Source organism: Dysidea avara, chromosome 9 (assembly GCF_963678975.1).
Source record: "Dysidea avara chromosome 9, odDysAvar1.4, whole genome shotgun sequence".
In the NCBI taxonomy this organism is placed as follows: domain Eukaryota; kingdom Metazoa; phylum Porifera; class Demospongiae; order Dictyoceratida; family Dysideidae; genus Dysidea; species Dysidea avara.
Window position 1 is genome coordinate 14,097,751 of NC_089280.1, and position 19,269 is coordinate 14,117,019.

A 19,269-nucleotide genomic window follows, 5' to 3' on the forward strand; every position below is an offset into this window, starting at 1 on the left:
TTGGCTGAAAGACCAAAAGATCAATTAAAAACTGTCTATGTAGATGATTGTTGCAAACTACTAGAACCAGCAGAACCATGAGAACCTGGAACCATTAGAACCACTAGAACCAGGAGAACCATTGAAACCAGCAGAACCACTAGAACCAGCAGAACCATGAGAACCAGCAGAACCAGCAGAACCACTGGAACCAGCAGAACCACTAGAACCAGTAGAAGCATGAGAACCACGGGAACTACAGAACCAGTAGAACCATTAGAACCACGAGAACCAGCAGAACCACTGGAATCAGCAGAACCATTAGAACTACTAGAACCAGCAGAACCACTGGAACCAGCAGAACCATGAGAACCACAGGAACTACAGAACCATTAGAACCAGCAGAACCATGAGAACCAGCAGAACCAGCGGAACCACTAGAACCAGCAGAACCATGAGAACCAGCAGAACCATTAGAACCAGCAGAACCACTGGAACCAGCAGAACCACTAGAACCAGTAGAACCAGTAGAACTAGTAGAACCATGAGAACCACGGGAACTACAGAACCAGTAGAACCATTAGAACCATGAGAACCAGCAGAACCACTGGAATCAGCAGAACCATTAGAACTACTAGAACCAGCAGAACCACTGGAACCAGCAGAACCATGAGAACCACAGAACCATTAGAACCAACAGAACCATGAGAACCAGCAGAACCACTGGAACGAGCGGAACCACTAGAACCAGCAGAACCATGAGAACCAGCAGAACCATTAGAACCAGCAGAACCACTAGAACCAGTAGAAGCATGAGAACCACGGGAACTACAGAACCAGTAGAACCATTAGAACCACTGGAACCAGCAGAACCATGAGAACCACGGGAACTACAGAACCAGCAGAACCACTGGAACCAGTATAACCATTAGAACCACTAGAACCAGGAGAACCATTGAAACCAGCAGAACCACTAGAGCCAGCAGAACCATGAGAACCATTAGAACCAGCAGAACCACTGGAACCAGCAGAACCACTAGAACCAGTAGAACTAGTAGAACCATGAGAACCAAGGGAACTACAGAACCAGTAGAACCATTAGAACCAGCAGAACCACTGGAACCAGCAGAACCATGAGAACCACGGGAACTACAGAACCAGTAGAACCATTAGAACCACGAGAACCAGCAGAACCACTGGAACCAGCAGAACCATTAGAACTACTAGAACCAGCAGAACCACTGGAACCAGCAGAACCATGAGAACCACAGAACCATGAGAACCAGCAGAACCACTGGAACCAGCGGAACCACTAGAACCAGCAGAACCATGAGAACCAGCAGAACCATTAGAACCAGCAGAACCACTAGAACCAGTAGAAGCATGAGAACCACGGGAACTACAGAACCAGTAGAACCATTAGAACCACTGGAACCAGCAGAACCATGAGAACCACGGGAACTACAGAACCAGCAGAACCACTGGAACCACTAGAACCATTGAAACCAGCAGAACCACAAGAACCAGCAGAACCACTAGAACCAGCAGAACCATGAGAACCAGCAGAACCAGCAGAACCACTGGAACCAGCAGAACCACTAGAACCAGTAGAACTAGTAGAACCATGAGAACCAAGGGAACTACAGAACCAGTAGAACCATTAGAACCAGCAGAACCACTGGAACCAGCAGAACCATGAGAACCATGGGAACTACAGAACCAGTAGAATCACGAGAACCAGCAGAACCACTGGAACCAGCAGAACCATTAGAACTAGCAGAACCATTAGAACCACTGGAACCAGCAGAACCACGGGAACTACAGAACCAGCAGAACCATTGGAACCACTAGAACCATGAGAACCACAAGAACCAGCAGAACTACTGGAACCAGCAGAACCAGCAGTACCATTAGAACCAGCAGAACTACTAGAACCAGCAGAACCACTAGAACCAGCAGAACCACTAGAACCAGCAGAACCACTAGAACCAGCAGAACCATGAGAACCACGGGAACTACAGAACCAGTAGAACCATGAGAACCAGCAGAACCACTGGAACCAGCAGAACCATTAGAACTACTAGAACCAGCAGAACCATTAGAACATAAGAGGCATCAACAATACGATTTCTTTGTATTTATAAATACTTATCCTACGTATTTCGTGACTTTTATATGAGGAACTAACCCGGATACTTTTAGAACATGCCAGTAAATACCATACAGAATCCAGACTCCAGAGTATGAAAACTTGCATTGCAGCATCAAATCATGAGTATGCAATTGAATTTAATACTGTATAGTTATGTGATGTATAGCTATGTAGAATTTGGTCCCGGGTTTGTATGTTGATCTTACTGAATCTAACTGAAGTCACATTACTGTGAATTGACTCATCCATTAATTAGACTGTCTGACCCCTACATGCAGCTCTTGATCAATGTAAACACACTATTTATTACTGTGATTTAGATATTTTGTGCATAAAACTACTTTCAAATATTTCAGTCCTGAAACATGTAAAATATAGCTAATATACTTCTGGGGGGGATGCTGCAAACACCTTGCTTTATATAGCTACTTACTACCCTGGTCATGGTGCACCCCCTCACAGGAAGAAATGACAAGCAAAAAAGGGACATTTCCATGCAATCTTTGCACCAGCTGAGAAAACCAAACTGGGATTGGATAAGACTTGCAAGCCACTTTTTATTGGGCTGTGCATGATTCTGTGAATTTAGAAATCATGCACAATTGCTAACAGCATATAGGGGAAAAAATGGAGAAAGCCTGAGCAGAAGTAGAATCCATAGGGGTAGCCGGGTAGCTATCATATAGCTATTGTCTATCCAAATACTGGGAGATACTCAAGTATATCCAGGGGGAATGAAAATCCCTCAGTGCGAAAAGTCAAGTTTTCATTGGTTGCTTTTCTCAGTGATTATGGAAATTTACTGAATTTGCATTTTCACAGGATAAACACCAGAAATCATGACTTAATGAAATTATCCATCAGACAAAATCCATTGAATAAGTTCATCGCTTTTCATAGATAATTTTCAAGCTACTGAATATTATGTGAAATGCAACTTCATATTATTATTTTATTATTAGTTAGTAACACTTTACAGTGACCTGCACTGAAGGTCTACAGCAACATGTGCTGCAGCCTTAGGATTACCTAACCTAATTTCAAGGACTTAGACTTATTGACTTGACATATATAGTCCCCACCAATGAAAAGCTACAATTTGACTTTCCTTCAGGAAATTTTGGAGGTTGACAAATCCACATTTCATCAGTATTGATGCATGAGCAAGAACTATACACTTGTTCTTATATGGATGCTTTGAAAAATTAAAAGTTCAGTGACGAATTTCATGTACTTATCAATGTCATATGCCTTCACCTCCCCAGGGTGGGGAAATACAGGGGATTTGACAAATGCTAGAAGCATAATCCATACAATACCGTTGATAGGCCACATAAACTTAATTATTTGTTTCTCATCCTCCTGTACTCAAAATAGCAGTGCAGACTTTTTACTAACTAGATGGCTGAATTAGCTAGCTAAGACTCAAAATGCACTTTTGTTAAAGTGCTCTATAGCAAGGCACTAACTATGAAAGTGTAAATTGGCCTCCAGTAGTACAAAAAATCCTTGCTGGGGTAAGAAAAATGGTGATGCAGCAGACTGGAATGAGAAATTAATTAGTTAATATGGTCTAACACCAATTACAGTTTCCACATTGGGTGTTGATAATTTGGTAGTTGGTTTTAAGTACACATCTTGCTATGGATTCCCACATAGATCTCTGTGTAATATGACTGGTTGTATGAGACTAAAAGCTAACATGTTGCACAAACAATGTACTACTTATTTAATGGTTCTCTATTGTGTGGGGTGCAAGATTGAAATGTTGAAGAACTTATAAGTTACGTCTACCAAATTTTATTATATAAATTTTACCAGTCACTTTCAATAGTATGGCCAAACAAAGAATGCCTCCAAAACCAGCTCTCTATAGTGTGGGGCTCAATTAGTAAAATACTTTATACAATTCATAATTTAAAATGACATAGCAAAAAGTAATATTGGTCTACAATGGGCAGCTGTGCTTGTACAGGTTTAGCCTGTACTCCAACTTCTTCAAGTAACTCTTGTATTCATCAAAGAATGGTGGAGGATGGTTCATAAAAGCATCCTTGAGGCACCTATAGGCATACAAAAACAAAAATGCATCCATGTATGTTAGGTACCACAAATGTAGGCAAGGTTTAATCTATTTCAAAGTCTTTCACAAACATACATTTATTTACAATACAATACACAGTTCACCCTTAACAAAAAAAAACTTACCATAGATCAACCCAGGCAGGATAAAATATTGACAGTGCATACAGAGCTTTAAACCTCATCCACTGTACCCTCTCAAACTCCTTCGGAGCCAACATGAGTGCCCTGTTACAGTCATGAACGGCTTTTGTCAACTGCCCCAGTTTTATTCGACAGTAAGCTCGATCTCTAAAAAGTATAAGCAAGCTACCATCATACACACAAAATAAAAGGCTGAGAAATAGTTGCTTACAAATAATATGCAGACAGTTTTGCAGCTGCGTGTAGGGGACATATAGCCAAAGCCTTATTCAACAACAGTTCACATTTCCTGAAGCTTTCAAGAGTCTCTGTATCCAAGTATTTCTTTACTCTCACATATATCTTCTCAGCTCTCCTTTAAAAACAAAATACATATTGAAAAACTATAATTAGTAAATTGTTAAGAGGCTATACATGCAGATTCTTTTCATCATAAAGCTGTTTATGACATATCGTGAAATATTCATAACAAAACCACATCAATATCATGAACATATGCACTACTAAAATGGCATTTAGCTTTGTTTCTCTCTCTTTGTACAATGATTGCAGGTGAGCTAGCTTTGGGTGGTACAAACTGTCTAATATCATGACAAAGCGATTAATAAGGTTTGATACTTTTGTTCAGCACACAAAGCAGTTTGAAATAAAGCCTAACATCATGCACAGTTTTAACCTGCCTGGTTGTGATACATTAACACAAGTTGTTGTATAGCGTTAATTATTCCTCATCTGTTCAGTCACAGCTGGTTTGAAGATTGTTCTCTCATTTATTGAGCACTTGTCTAATCTTTTAAAAGTCTATTCTAAGGCCCATATTGCTTTCACTGCCCTGCAATAGTATTGAAACGACCTCCCTAGTTCCTACGCAAGGCCTGGAATGTCCTGATAAGTACTCACTCTACATGTTTACAATGAATGATAACTGTGACTGGGCCTACAAAAATAGGGCATGTGGGCACTTTGCCTACTTTTTCAAACTTCCATCACTCACAACCTTTATACAGTACCACTACACTATGGCAATGTAATTTCAGCTCTTAACAAGCATTTAATTGGCTTTATGATGCAAGTTACAGAATGTAAATATTCTGTTCCAATACTGAGATATGACCTGTAGAGTGATGTAATGTAGTTTGTGCCCATATGCCCTGTTGTTGTAAAATGGATCATTGCATAATAGTATCCATATAGCCCATTTAAGTCATTACTTCCTAGAAGTGTATGGCAAGTAACTGCAATTCGATTATCCAAACAGCAGCAATGAGCATTCTATTAGAGTATTAACAGAGCTCTATATTTATCCAAACAAACTAAGCTAACACACCAATGTCTGGAACTCAAGATAATGAAGGTCTCAGTGTATTGGGCCTCCAATAATTATTGTTGAGAGAAGTGCCTTCTCAGCTGGTTTTATGTTACATTTTTAGTTCTCACAGTTACACTTCAGTACAAAGCATTTTCTCAAATACTTTGCCACCTGTTGACAGACAAGTTGGAGAACATTTTCAAAGATGTATCATACACCCTTAAAAGCAAAAAATAACAAGCTTTATATCTTTAGCAAACTTGCAAGCATACTGATGCACACAGACTCATAGTTTTGGTTTGCCTGATAGTTTTTAGGTACAAACATTCATGGATAGAGAGACATGATTTTTTCAGAAAACTAGCATTTGCAAAGTAGCCAGCTGTGGGCATACAACCATGGTGTTGCTGCACAAAATATTAATAGACTTGGTATGATTACTTACAGCTGGTTTCTGTTTAGTTCAAGTGGCCCAAGTTTTGATTCATAACGGAACTTGCAACAAAGGAAGGCAGCCTCCAATGAACTTTCTAGAATTCCTTTTTCTCCTATAACAACTCCATTATAACATGCATGCACACATGCGTGCACACAAACACGACACACTTATTGAACATACCCAATTCCTCCATAAGACGACGTGGCATCCGAGGCATGTATCGATCGTACATATGACGATGCATTAATAGATCATAAGGTGGGTAACGCATACATGGATGATATGAGTATATAAAACCACCACATTCCAGTAAAGCCTCAATGTACTTTTTATTGTAAATTAAAGTATCTGATTTGACGACACAAGCTGCATGTGCAATGTCTAGTACTTCACTTCCAATGCTCTGCACTACAGCATACTTCCTCCTGTTTGTTAACAAAATGGAAATGATCTCTCGTGCTTCAGTGCAGGGGAATGGTTCTTCAACACTAGTCAGTGCATGACAACCGATAACACCCAACACACTAACTTTTGACAACTTTGGCTCCTTCAACGGCACATGAACATGCTGAAGAGTTTGTATAGCAGGCAATGGAACTCTATCCTTAAGTGGCAAAGTGTCTAGTAATAAATTCTGGCCTTTCTCCAGATGGATAAGGTGGGCAGTAGCATACGTTAATGCTTGCAGTCCTTGGTGGTCTCTTCCTGGATACATACTACATCCGGGACAGAAATGAAGCATCCTTGCAACAAGATTGCTGAAAAATTTATGATTGTAGTAGAGAGCACACAACTCTTCAAATCTGTTCAGGCCACAGGCAGTATCAAAACTCCTGGTGTACATGTGCGCAAAACTAGCCTTCTTTCCTTCTATAGTATTAATGGCTAGATCAATGTTGTCCTTGATATCAGCATGAGCTTGAATTATGGCCTTTTCAAACTTGCGTGGCAGTTTATTAAAAATACAGGTCTCTTTGAGAAGACAGCCAAGATGAAACGAGTGCGTACAAGCTATATTTAAAAGATAGGAACAATTTCTGGACATAAACCATTCGAACCCAGATTTAAAAACAAACAAATTAGTCACCAACAATAGTGATGTCATATGCTCCATTACAGTAAACTTCAAACAAAGGAATTTATCGTAAATAATCTCATTCAGCTCTGTAGTGTGATTGGCACATATTGAATCACAAATCTTCTTAGATGCTTGATTCTGGCTACCCGTAATATCTTGTAATATGTCAGCTGTAAGGTAAGGAAGAGCTTTGTTCTTTCCTTGTAGTTTTTCAAAGTTAGCAACAGATGTGGTCAGCACAGTGAACAAAGCATCAATCATTCCTCCATTAAAGAACAGTTCGTGAGCCTCTAAACTGTCTTCCATCTTAAAGCCACCTTTCCAATGTAAGTAAAAGAATCTTGACATTCCCATAACGTGGTAGTATACATCAACATCTAATGCTCCAGATGTGATACATGTAGATGACAGGTAATCAAAAAAGGCCTTCATATTTTTGACTTCACCAGACAAATAGGCTTCCTACACGTATATGTACATAAAGGGTGAATAAAGACTATACAATATTACACCATCATACAGTATGGTAGTACTGTATAGTAGGAATCATGGAGGTTTGGGCTTTCTTGCTCAAAATTATCACCCAAAAAGGGAATTAGTAAAACGCGGAATACGGAATAACGGAATTGCGGAATAACGAAATAAGCAAAACTTATCTTTTGCAGATTGTACAAATAGTTACATGCTTTATAGCTATCATACTTTATTTACACCTTGCAACAGATCTGCATGGCACGCCACGGCGATGGATAAACCGCAGCTGGGAGAGCATTAAATGGGACAAGCACACAACCAATCACTCTAGAACGATCTACCTTCGCTAAACTTACTTATCTATACTCCTTAGTTGATATAGCTACAAAACACCAAGACCTAGTTCCATTCTTAGGTTAAACTAGCTGCCCTTCATGCGCATACGACCAAATTTATTAGAGTCACACTAGAGTTCAGTAGGGAAGTCCAGTGGTTGTGTGTCTTTAAATGGATTTCAAAACTCTTCAGGTTTGAATCAAGAGTGTAGGTAAGTAAGTTTAGCGAAGGTAGATCGTTCTAGGGTGTATGGTTGTGTGTTCGTCAAATTTAATGCTCGCCAGCTACTGTTCTATCCATCGCCATGGTGTGCCATGCAGAGCTGTTACAAGGTAAATAAAGTAAAATTACTATAGAGCATATAACTATTTGTACAATCTGCAAAAAATAAGTTTTGCTTATTTCTTTATTCCGCAATTACGTATTCCGCGTTTTACTAATTCCCACCCAAAAAGCAGCCTAAGTTTTCCTTCATAACAACTTGGCAGCATTGGTTAACAAGTCCACAAATGTTTCAAAGCAATCCCAAACCATTTTAATAACAAGTTTTAACTAAAATTTCTACTATCTGACTTATTAATCTAGCTAACTAACTGATGATTTCAGCCAAGCCTATGGATAAAGCTATTAAAGCTACAGGCTTTGATTTCTTCACTGTTCAACATTGCTTCGCCTGAGACCTGCCTTTTTGTTAACCACAGCAGCTATAATGCATGCATCACGAGCTTACCTTTTCCTCCTATTTCCTTTCCACTACTGATGCGCGTAGCTGTTGATTTGTGGTAATGCACATCATGGTTTTAATTTCTGCAATGTGACTGGATCGAGAGCCACTTCTCATACTGGTTTTCGCTGGCAAGGATGAAATATAGCTGGATGGTTATGTCGCATTTGATAGTTGGGGTGCACATTCTGTTGTAATTTCCATAGTCCAAGTGACAAGTTTGATTGCAGAAGCACTTCTCATATTGTTCTTTGGTTTTAACGGGTGAAACATACAACTGATTGCTTGAGTGTTTGAGCATTTTGCATTACATGAATTGCACCTGGCCTGTGCATTCCATATACTTTCAGTTCATCAGAGAACTGAACGCAATAGTATTTCAGCTATATGTAATCAGGGACACTGACAGGAAGGGGGGGGGGGGGTATTTTGTTTTGGGCATCACTTTGTTGAGAACCCTAAGGAGGTCACCTGATCCTGGTATCCATTATATAAACATCAAGATCAAAATACTCTAACAGAACAGTCACCCTAATACAGACCAAAGAAGAAGTTGACGAATTTGACAAGTCAGTTAAATTTGTCAATTTTTAATTTGTCAAAGCGCCCTTTAAAAGTACGTGGTTAGATCTATGATTACTTTTAAAATTATTTTCGTCAAAAAATGTTGATTCCCAAATGATTCATCAACTTTTCTTTCCATCATAGTTTCTCATCATACCACATCTCACTGCTCTACAGTGAGTGGTGATTTGTGAAGCCATTTACTACTGAGCTACATGTAGTATGATAGTCACACCATGGTTGAAAAGAGAAATGCTTCACCAATCAGCATTCATGGTAGAGCAGTGAAAGGCTACACAGTATTCTTCCTACCCACATACAAAAGAAAGAAGTTGGTCTGGCTACAACCTGTTGACACTATCCTGAATGTAGTTAATTATTAAACTTGGGTTGGCTCTAATTCACTACTGCATCTGACACTAGCTCAATAATGCACACGTAAATAATAATAACATATAATGTTATGGCCATCATGTGTAAGTTAATGGGTGATCCTTTTTGCCAGGCATACCAATGCATTTCCAGAGCATAACTGTTTGTGGACTCTACCAGAAAAATGGCATGTCCACAAGTTAGAATGCTTGAGTAAATATCCTAGCGAGGTACAACAAAAGCAAAATAATTGTTAAGAGTGTCTCAGAATACATTCACAGTGCACCCTTATCCAGGGCCAAGCCATACTAGCCCACCTTGTCTTGTCATACTGGGCTAACACAGTTTGGCATGGAACAATCAATTCATTTTGAACCATGCCGTAATGTACCCAGGTTAGATAGTGTGAATACGGTGCAAGTACCATTAGGATATAATTATAAAATACAGAACTGGCACAACATCTACTTTGAAAGTGTGAATTTGGTCAAAGGACAAGCACAATCAATACTTTTAGAAATACAGGATGAATGTATTTCAAGAGTCAAGACTTATTTTTCAACAACGAAGACTGGGGTACAGGATATATTGGAGTGCCACCTCCTTGTTTATTAAATTGCAGTGGCTATTGACACCGATCATTGGGGTCAATAAATGGGCTATTGACACCAATTGTTGGTGTCAGTAGGCACCTCTAAAAGCTGTTGACACTGACGTCCACCAAGCAACTCAAGCATCAAACACACTAGTTGTATGAAGGTAAGTTTTTTGTGAGTTCAAGGTGAGCTAGGGTTGGAGGGAGCAAAGCACACAGCCAGGCTGCCTCAAACTCACCAAAAACTTACCTTCATAGACAGTGAAACACATTATTATGCTAAACAGGTAAACTTCAGTGTTAGCATTAGGGTCGGGTTCAGCCTTGGTTTCTTCTTCACTGCATGGTATTCTTAAATATAGCATCCTTTTCGACTCACCTTTATAAGGTAAAAAAGAACAGAAGTTGGTAGCTGGCTCTGGTAGTTAAATGGTTAGCATGGTGGACTACAGCATACTAATGGCATTTTTTTCTACATTTTTTGTCTAAGTGTTTTTGCTGGCCGGTGTCAATAGCTTCAGATGGCACTTTTTGACACCGACGATCAGTGTCAATAGCCTCAGCCTTATAATTTGCCACCTGTACACACTTGTAGTGTAGTCTCGCATTGCCAGACCGCTTTTTTTTCCCCATCCCCTCAGCAAAAGAAAAAAAAGCGGTCTGGCTATGCAAGACTACCTGTTAGTCTTGCGTGGCCAGACCGTCTTTTCTGTGTATTGGGTGGGTCTGGTGCAACTCCAATAGCTGTGTACTTCTGAGCTGTCCCTAGACATTGGGAACACTAATTGAATCAGATTGGCCGCAAAGAGGCGCGAATGACGTCAGTAAGCCAATGATGACGTGACAATATCCGTGCTTCTACTCGAGATTGGCTTCGACCTGTTTATCCTAATAATTTGCTCTGGCATCTCTTTTATAGTGCCTTGAAAGTCGTCCTCATCGTTTAACAAGACTCACAACCAAGCCATGACTCCGTCACATCATTCACGCCTCCCTTTGTGCCCAATCTAATCCAATTAGTGTCCCCAGTGTCTGGGGACGACTCAGAAGTAAACAGCTATTGGAGTTGCACCAGACGCTTTTGCCCCCACCCAATACACGGAAAAAAAATGATCTGGCCATGGGAGACTAACTACCTGTAGTGTATTCTGAGCTAATGCAAGCTGCACAACACATCTGTCATAGCATTCAAACACTATTGCAGCAGTCACATGTACAACTTTACCCGTAATTCCTCAGAAAGATATTTGTGGAATGGCCTTTGTTGTGGTAAAACAACAAGAGCTATCGTCTTAACTGGATCCTTTTTTGGTCCCTCGCCTTTAGGATCGATGTACTTTGTCTTCTTACGGATAATTTTTACTTGTGATTTAGCCATCTTCCTTAGTGCGCATTAATTTGGAATTTAGGGAAATCACCGGTTGCCTTATATTCCTGTACACGTACGTATACTTACGAACGCGGAGCAATCAGATCTATGACATCTATGTCAGTATGTTGGAGCGTAGTATATAATATCTATGGTTGGAGAAACGAGATGGAGTGGCCACTTTGAACCGATGTATGTTAAATCGCTCGTAACTATCCTAAACTCTGCTAGACTACAATGGTCGCTATAATATTAAAATGTGATCACTGAGTTTTGATGAAGAAAGTACTTACATGACTTAATAGTACTAGTGTCTCAGGAGATGTTTCCGTCAGTGTTATAATGTCCATCCATAACGCATTTAAATTTTGATGTAATACTAGAGCAGTTGGTTCAGTGAGGTCCACATATTGTTAGCTGAGAGTTTTTTTAGCTGAATTGAATACCTTCAAGACTCGGATCGGAAGTTATATTCTCTCTTCACCATCACCTGGTATAGTCATGCAGCTCAAATGTGACCACTTCACATGCGATGTAGTGAAACGATTTGTTCAGAAGTTATCATCGACAAGAACATGGAAAATGTGATTACACATGATCATCAATGATTTGAAAAATGTGTGCCTGGTGATGAATTCGACACTATCATTATAATTAAGGTACACATACTTGACTTACCTAAACACCTTTATAGCTATCTCATTTCTTTTGCCTGTATCACAATGGTGATGTGTGTTCACAGGTAGCACATCAATGTATTTGTGTGCGGTCTATAATGTAAGACCACTCCAAAGAATGTAATGTAGTTTCCCATCCTCCACATGTATCACACCTGAGCACCTGCTTTGATGGCTGCCATTATATTATTGTCATTATTTGATGAGCCTGAGTAACCCCCACACTAGCAAGAAATGTATTTGTTTGCATGATCAACGTTATTCAGTGCGAGTTTACTGAACTTCCTCGGCAGATAGCAAAGCATGCTGCAAATGTCTGCTGAACTGCTCGTATGGTTGCTCATAGCAAGTATAACTGAATTCCTTATTTGTTCATTCTTTTTGATCGAGGCCTTGATTTATTGATTCTAGCCTAGCTGGCACATAGCCATGGAGACTGAGGAAAACCAAAAGGACCACCCTGCTGTAACTGACACCTGTAAGGCCATTGAAACTTCTGAGAGCTGCTCTGGTGAGGCAATTAGTAATAACTTTATTATTATCTTTATGAGCCTGTACTCCATTATTATCCTTCTTCAGCTTCTTAATAAAACTCCAAAATTTCTTTGAGTTTATTAAAGAGGTTCCATCTTCTGTAATAAGTTTAGAAATGTGAGCATCTAGTCAGTTACATTTTTTTTATTTGTTTTCTTACAGTAGAGGTTTGCCATGGCAAGTCACAATGTGTTCTGGTAAACTTGTGTGGTATATGTGACCTCATACTGTGTAAAACAGTATCCTTGAATTTCATCCAGAGCTCGTCTATGGATCTGTTATTAGGAGAGCTAAAATCAGGACTATTCATTAAGAAAATTATATCTTGCTTTATAGAATCCCAGTCGGCTCTACGATACAGGTAGATTTCTCTATGGCTCTGCTTGTTTATTTTGTGTTTCACTTGGATATCTATGCAAACAACATCATGATCACCAAGGCCAGGTAAGATGTCAACAGTATAATTATCATTGGGGTGATCCAGGAAAAACAGATCAAGTATATTTTGGTGTCAGGTTGGTACGTTGGTTAACTATTTGTTCTATTCCATGTTCCTGCATTACATCAGAGTGGGTATCAACATGTGTCCTGTTTACATAGATTCCCAGTCAATGCAGGGTGCATTTAAATCACCAAGTAGCCAAATTTTACCATCTGTTGTCGTCTCATGAAACTTTTGCAATGAAAGGTTTAACTTATCGATTGATTGCTGATCGTCAATATGTGGTCTATAATATGCGCCTACGTTACCATTACCTACAACAACCTGTATCCACAGGAGTTCACACTCAGTTTGTAAGGCTGTCATTTCATAGGAGGGTATTAGTTTAGAAATGGCTATCATAACACCACCATAGCCATCTGGTCTGTCCTTTCAATAAACATTACAATTCCATTCAGCAGGTATAACTTCATAATCACTGACACTGGTAGAGAGCCAGGTTTCAGTGCCCACTATGATATGTGACTTGTGACTGTAGATAAACTCTTGAAGGTCTACCTTCTTATTCATAATAGATTACAAGTTTATATTTACCACACGTAATTCACATATGGTAGGATTATGAGTTGAAGGAATCATTGGTGTGACTTGAATTTGGAATCTTATCACTACTAGGGACAGGGTACTCAATTCTATTTACAACAAGTGGGTGAGAGTTTATTTCATTATCTAGTCTATCAGAGGTGCTGCTTTCAGGTGACGAAGCAGCACGGCGAACAACTATCTGGCCACGTTTAATCATAAAGTTTTTCTCCCTGTTAGCCTTTCAGAGTTTCAGTCCATCCCGGAGTTTTTTTTTGTTCAGTTCTCTCTCCTTAGCAGTGAGGTTGGGACAGATGTAGACTTCCTTCCATTTTCTACTGGTTTGCAGTTTAGTAGATTGGCTCAGGATCCTCCACTTGTTACGCTCACAATCCATAGTTATTAAGAGTAGTCTTGAGTGTATTTTACATTGGAATAGTATAAAATATTATCCACACAAAAACAGCCAAGCTGTGGAAAAATTGTGCGGCCTGAAAAGCCTGGGTGAAAAAGTTGTGAAATCAAAGGTGGCGGCCAAGAAATGGCTGCAATGATGTTTATGCTAAAAAATTTTAATAATGGCTGTGTGCATTGTTAAAATTTATTAGCATTAACATCATTGCAGCCATTTCTTGGCCACCACACAGCCATTATTAATTTTTTTAAGCATAAACATCATTGCAGCGATTTCTTGGGCCACCACCTTTGATTTCACAACTTTTTTCACCCAGGCATTTTAAAGCCGTGCCATTTTTTCACAGCTTGACTGTTTTTGTGTGGATTTCACTTCTTTTTGTACTTTATAAGTCCCCAAAACCAGCCTATGGCTAACTTTGAGGTTTATTTTTACTCACATTTCTTCTTTTCGATACAGACACAATGATGTTTATTGAAGACCAACTTATAAATGTATTGCATTGCATGATTTAATTTTTTTAATATTATTGTAATACTCTAATAATAGAGTGCACATTTTTTGGGGGACTTCTAATAGAACATACATAGAATGTTCTAGAGCAATCTAGTACTTCTATTGATAGGTCTATGAAACTACAAATGTTTGATTATAAGCAGATTTAAACTAGAAATTTCATTTATAAAGCAGAAATTAAGTGAGGTGATCAGCCAAGGTAGCAGTGGTTCAGCAGTTAAGGATACAAGTGTTAGGTATGGAGGTCCCTGGTTTGAACTCTGGTAAGGGTTTTTTGACATTTTTTGTACACCTTCTTTACCCAGTGGTGACTGCTCTATTAGAGTATCTCGATCCCGCAATTTTACACTTGTTTGGTTTATGCTTTATAACTTTGTTGCTGTAACTCTATAGCTATTCAAACTATCAAAAGGCACTGCTATGATGATCAGCCTATCTACACACCAATTTCCTATGTACACTCAAGTTATTCCTATACTCAGTTTACCCTGTAGCCGTGACAGAAATTTGATCAGTTCTATGGAACAAATGCTCATAACTCCTTCGATATCCCTCAGATTCACAGCAAACTTGGTACATGAATCCACCATTGCATGCTCTTCATTTGTACCAAAGATCGATGCAATTAAATTACACGTTGGCATTTTATAGCAATTTTTGCAAAGTGTGCGAAAATAAATTGAAGCCCCCGTAGCCCCCCGTACAGCATAAGAAAAAAAAAACAAAGAAATTTAAACAAACTTTGAACGCCCATATCTTGCAAATGGTTGTTGCAAATTTAATCAAAGTTGCTGTGTGGCCTACCCTACCTGGCAAACAGCTATAATGCAAAACTGATGTGCTTTGGAGAAGGAGCCATGGAGTTATGCACGCATGAAAAAGCTGTTTTCTTTCTTCCTGTCAGTATACTTATGGTGTGGTGTGCCAACTTTCTTGGCCGCACGACACACTACTGTGTGGCTTGATTTCTTTCAGGCGTACTACATATACCTAGTATAGCTATATCAATTTCAAAGTTGCTGCAGCAATTAAGTAATTTAGCTCATCACTCATGGATTCAAGTTTCATAATGACTACCGCATATTTATAATAGTCCATAGACCCCATACTACAGTATTATATGTGGTGTTCTGTTATATAGTTAATGGTTACAAGTAGCTACTGTATAGCCTTAATATATTTCAAGGGGAAATATTTTCAAGGTTGAGCAATGTAAAAATAATTTTTGTGTAACAATCCCAAGTGTAATATATGGAGGTCTAAATTAGGATAAAATTTTACTGTTAATCCCCAAATCTCAAAAAAGAACAATGTCCCCTTCGAAATATTTAGGCTATACAATAGGTATACAAATTCTAGTCCTTCCTGAATGCTCTACAGAATGACTTGTTGTGTAGCTGAACACTCCTTAGGGTGACTTGTTATATAGCTGAATGCTCTAATAGGGTGACTGCACTATTAGAATAGATCTCGACCACGCACTTGTTACATCAATTAGGTTGTCATGCTATAGCTCAATGAGTTTTAATGTAATTTTTTGACCACTGAAAGGCCTTTCTATGACAGTCAATTTTCAGCTCTTTTCCCTAAGCGGTTTGCTTGGTTGGCATGACAATTAATCACTTTTATTAACTACACTCGATCACACAATTGTTGCACAAGTTTGGATTCACATTATATCTCCATGGCCTTTATCTCAATTTCTTTCAAACCACTAAAAATATCCCTAAGATGATTAATCAATGTACAAGTAAATTTTGAACTCATTCCGGCAACAAATCAATAATTTTTTTTATGAGAACAGTCAGTCGCAACTATGGATGTAGCTATTGGATTCACATGAAACTTGGTACTGGAATTTTCTTTGGACCTCCTTTAAGCATTCCAAGAATCAACTTGATTGCATAACATGTTTGTGTTAATTTTGTAAAGTGTATGAAAAGAAGAAGTAGGATGACAAAAAGAAAGCAGTGAAACTTTAGTGGTGCACTCTTATCTCAAAAATGGCTGGGGTGATTTCCTTCAAATTTAGTGTGAGTACCCCCCCATATCATGTGCAACTCACATCTCCACTTAAAAAAATTAAGATTATTAAGGGATGACAATGAAGCTATATATGCAGAAACTGAATTGCATTGCTTGTACCTTGACTACTCAACAGCTAGTGAACTTCAATGGGCTCAGGTCATTCTTCTGAGTCTGCACACTCTTTTGTAAGGTCTTTACAATGCAATACTGCTATAGCTAATTTTGTGTGGCTGGCTAGTGCAGCTACATCATTGCTATAGCCCTACATGGACAGGAGAATTTCCTGACAAGGAACAGTAATAAAACAAAGCAGCTTAAGCACCAACACTCCATTCAGTTGGTGCTGTTGTGGTAGTAGGCAAGGGTTGTTCTGGAAAAAACCAAACAGCAACAAAATTCATGAGGCAGGGCAAGGAATCGTGGAGTTACAATTGTCTCATACGTGTACCAGCTGCCCATATATAAGTGTTATGTGAATGTGGAATCACAGTGTGTGTTGTGTATAGGGCCCCATACACATTATAACATGCACATGGGACAGGTAATCTACGTACTATGTACTAGGCACCGGCCTATTATGCCCGAAATTTTACCTATTATGCTTTTGAGCATTGCTCAAAAATTAAGCCTATTATGCTCAAAATTATGCTTTCAAAATCAAGATTATGTTCTAGAAGTGACTGTTTTATTAGAGTATATCAGCCTTTCCTGACTGCAAGTGACTGCTCTATTAGAGTATCTCGATCTTATTTCTGCAAAGTGTGAATAACCAACAAAGAAACGGTTTAATAAGTTATATTACGTGTTTTTGATTATAAAATGCACTAATAATACTATTGGCAGTGAATATTTGCTTTCTTTCAGGCATGCGTATTGCGCATTTAATTAATTTTTCAAACATCGTCCCTATTATGCTGGCATTATGCTTGATGCTTTTGGTCACCTATTATGCTTTAAACTATGCCAGCATAATCGGCCGGTGCCTACTATGTACTATGTATATGGAGCATCCCATACATGTATGGGTTGGCTCATATGTGCACAAGGCAAAATATATGTGTGGTTCAAACACATTGATCCTGTGGTGCCAGCTGAATCTGATCTCCACTAAATTACTAATTTTGGATTTGTAATTGTGTCTGTGTATGTTCATGTTGGATCTGTAAAAATATTATTACCTGTAGTAAAGAAGAAGACAATTAAAAAGGATGCTTTGGTATATGCATTTCAAAAAGAAGTGGTATCTAAATAAAAACAGCCAAGCTGTGAAAAGGGGTGTGGCCCCCCCAAAAAACAGGGTGATAAAAAATGTGAAATGAAAGGTGATGATGTTAAATTTTTAATGATGATTTAGACATTGACTTGTTTGCAGCCGAACTCTCTACACTTATGGTGACCTGATTGTAGGTGATCTCTCTACAGGGTGACTTGTTGTGGCTCAACTTCTACATGGTGACTTGTTAACTGAGCTATCTGGGTTGACTTGTTGTGTAGCTGAACTCTCTACGGGTGCCTTTTTTTGCAGCTGAACTCTCTACATGGTCAAGCTAAACCCTCCACAGGATGACTTGCTACTTATTGAATGTTCTGATAGGATGACTGCACTATTAGAATATCTCCTTTGAGCATTTGTTACATTTAGTTGGTTTTTGCAGTATATCAGTGTTTTTATTGTGAATTTTTCTACACAACTGAAAGGTTATTCTACAATGATTAATTTCCAGCTCATATCTTATTGCCTTGTAGGCATGGCAACTAATTAATCTGCACACTGTTGGTTTTTGCATTGTATCTTCATGGCCTTAATTTTGATTTCTTTCAAACCACCGAAAAGCACTCCTACATTGGTTAGTCTAGCTTTAGACCAATTTTCAACTGATTTCTCGAAAGCAGTTTACCTTGTAAGCATATGACAGAAGTTTAATCTTATTTTCACAAATAATTGGTCATAACTCCATGAATCTTGATCAAAGAGATTCACTTAATAACTCCTTTAAGTGTGCCAATTTCAGAGTGTTTCATGGCACATTTTGGGACGTGTATGTAAAAATGAAGCAGAGGAAAAAATGAAGAAAAATACCAAAGCTTTTGGCTGCTTGTATATCAGAAATGGCTGTGGTGATTTCTTTGGTATGTGGGCTCCCCTGCCTGGCAAACGTCTTTGCAACAAAATTAGTTCCTAAGCTACATATGTTTGAAAATCACATTTTCTTTCTTGTCTATATATCCACAGTGTGGCGTGCTGGTCAACACACTACCATGACATTGTAAATACTGCCACTTGGCAATTTGACATGTGGCCTTTTGTTACTCCTCAAGCTTGCATGCAGCATCTGTGTAAAGCATTGACTCTAGATTAGTGTTGTTCCAGTATCAGCTAGTTATTACAGTTCTAGTTTTGGAACCATAATCTTTAGAATTACAGTTCTAGTTCCAGTTCTGGAACCATAATTTTTAG

The 19,269-nt window shown here is 38.8% G+C and overlaps 2 protein-coding genes and 1 long non-coding RNA gene across 8 annotated transcripts in view; 1 reads left to right on the forward strand and 2 right to left on the reverse strand.

Moving 5' to 3' along the window:
* Window positions 1–60: 60 nt before the first annotated feature.
* Window positions 61–2,972, reverse strand: LOC136267505 (collagen, type I, alpha 1a-like). Its single transcript, XM_066062673.1, has 6 exons — window positions 2,935–2,972; window positions 1,516–1,619; window positions 1,383–1,440; window positions 812–1,057; window positions 339–539; window positions 61–235 (listed from the first exon to the last, which is right to left on the reverse strand). Exons 1-6 carry the CDS (start codon window positions 2,970–2,972, stop codon window positions 61–63), a joined length of 822 nt encoding a protein of 273 aa, XP_065918745.1.
* A 1,051-nt stretch (window positions 2,973–4,023) lies between these two features.
* LOC136266740 (uncharacterized) lies at window positions 4,024–11,658 on the reverse strand. Its single transcript, XM_066061763.1, has 6 exons — window positions 11,474–11,658; window positions 6,286–7,645; window positions 6,112–6,214; window positions 4,569–4,712; window positions 4,340–4,504; window positions 4,024–4,194 (listed from the first exon to the last, which is right to left on the reverse strand). The coding sequence occupies exons 1-6, from the start codon at window positions 11,624–11,626 to the stop codon at window positions 4,080–4,082; spliced, it is 2,040 nt and encodes a 679-aa protein (XP_065917835.1). The 5' UTR covers window positions 11,627–11,658; the 3' UTR covers window positions 4,024–4,079.
* A 45-nt stretch (window positions 11,659–11,703) lies between these two features.
* Window positions 11,704–19,269, forward strand: part of LOC136267430 (uncharacterized) — a 57,268-nt gene continuing 49,702 nt past the window's right edge. For all 6 annotated transcript variants that reach the window (XR_010706675.1, XR_010706677.1, XR_010706678.1 and 3 more), the window contains exon 1: window positions 11,704–12,276. This is a non-coding gene — a long non-coding RNA (uncharacterized lncRNA). The remainder of the gene's footprint in view (window positions 12,277–19,269) is intronic.

Excerpts from the sequence above, each read along its gene's own strand:
- LOC136267505 (XM_066062673.1), bottom strand. The coding sequence starts at position 2,972 with ATGATTTCTGGTGTTTATCCTGTGAAAATGCAAATTCA. Across the intron at positions 1,441-1,515 it reads TCATGGTTCTGCTGGTTCTA|TTCCCGTGGTTCTCATGGTT; the intron begins GTGGTTCTGCTG and ends CTGGTTCTGTAG. Across the intron at positions 1,058-1,382 it reads CTAATGGTTCTACTGGTTCT|TTCCCTTGGTTCTCATGGTT; the intron begins GTAGTTCCCGTG and ends CTGGTTCTGTAG.
- LOC136266740 (XM_066061763.1), bottom strand. The coding sequence starts at position 11,626 with ATGGCTAAATCACAAGTAAAAATTATCCGTAAGAAGACAAAGTACATC. Across the intron at positions 4,713-6,111 it reads GAACTAAACAGAAACCAGCT|GAGAGCTGAGAAGATATATG; the intron begins GTAAGTAATCAT and ends TTGTTTTTAAAG. Across the intron at positions 4,195-4,339 it reads CCTGCCTGGGTTGATCTATG|GTGCCTCAAGGATGCTTTTA; the intron begins GTAAGTTTTTTT and ends GTATGCCTATAG.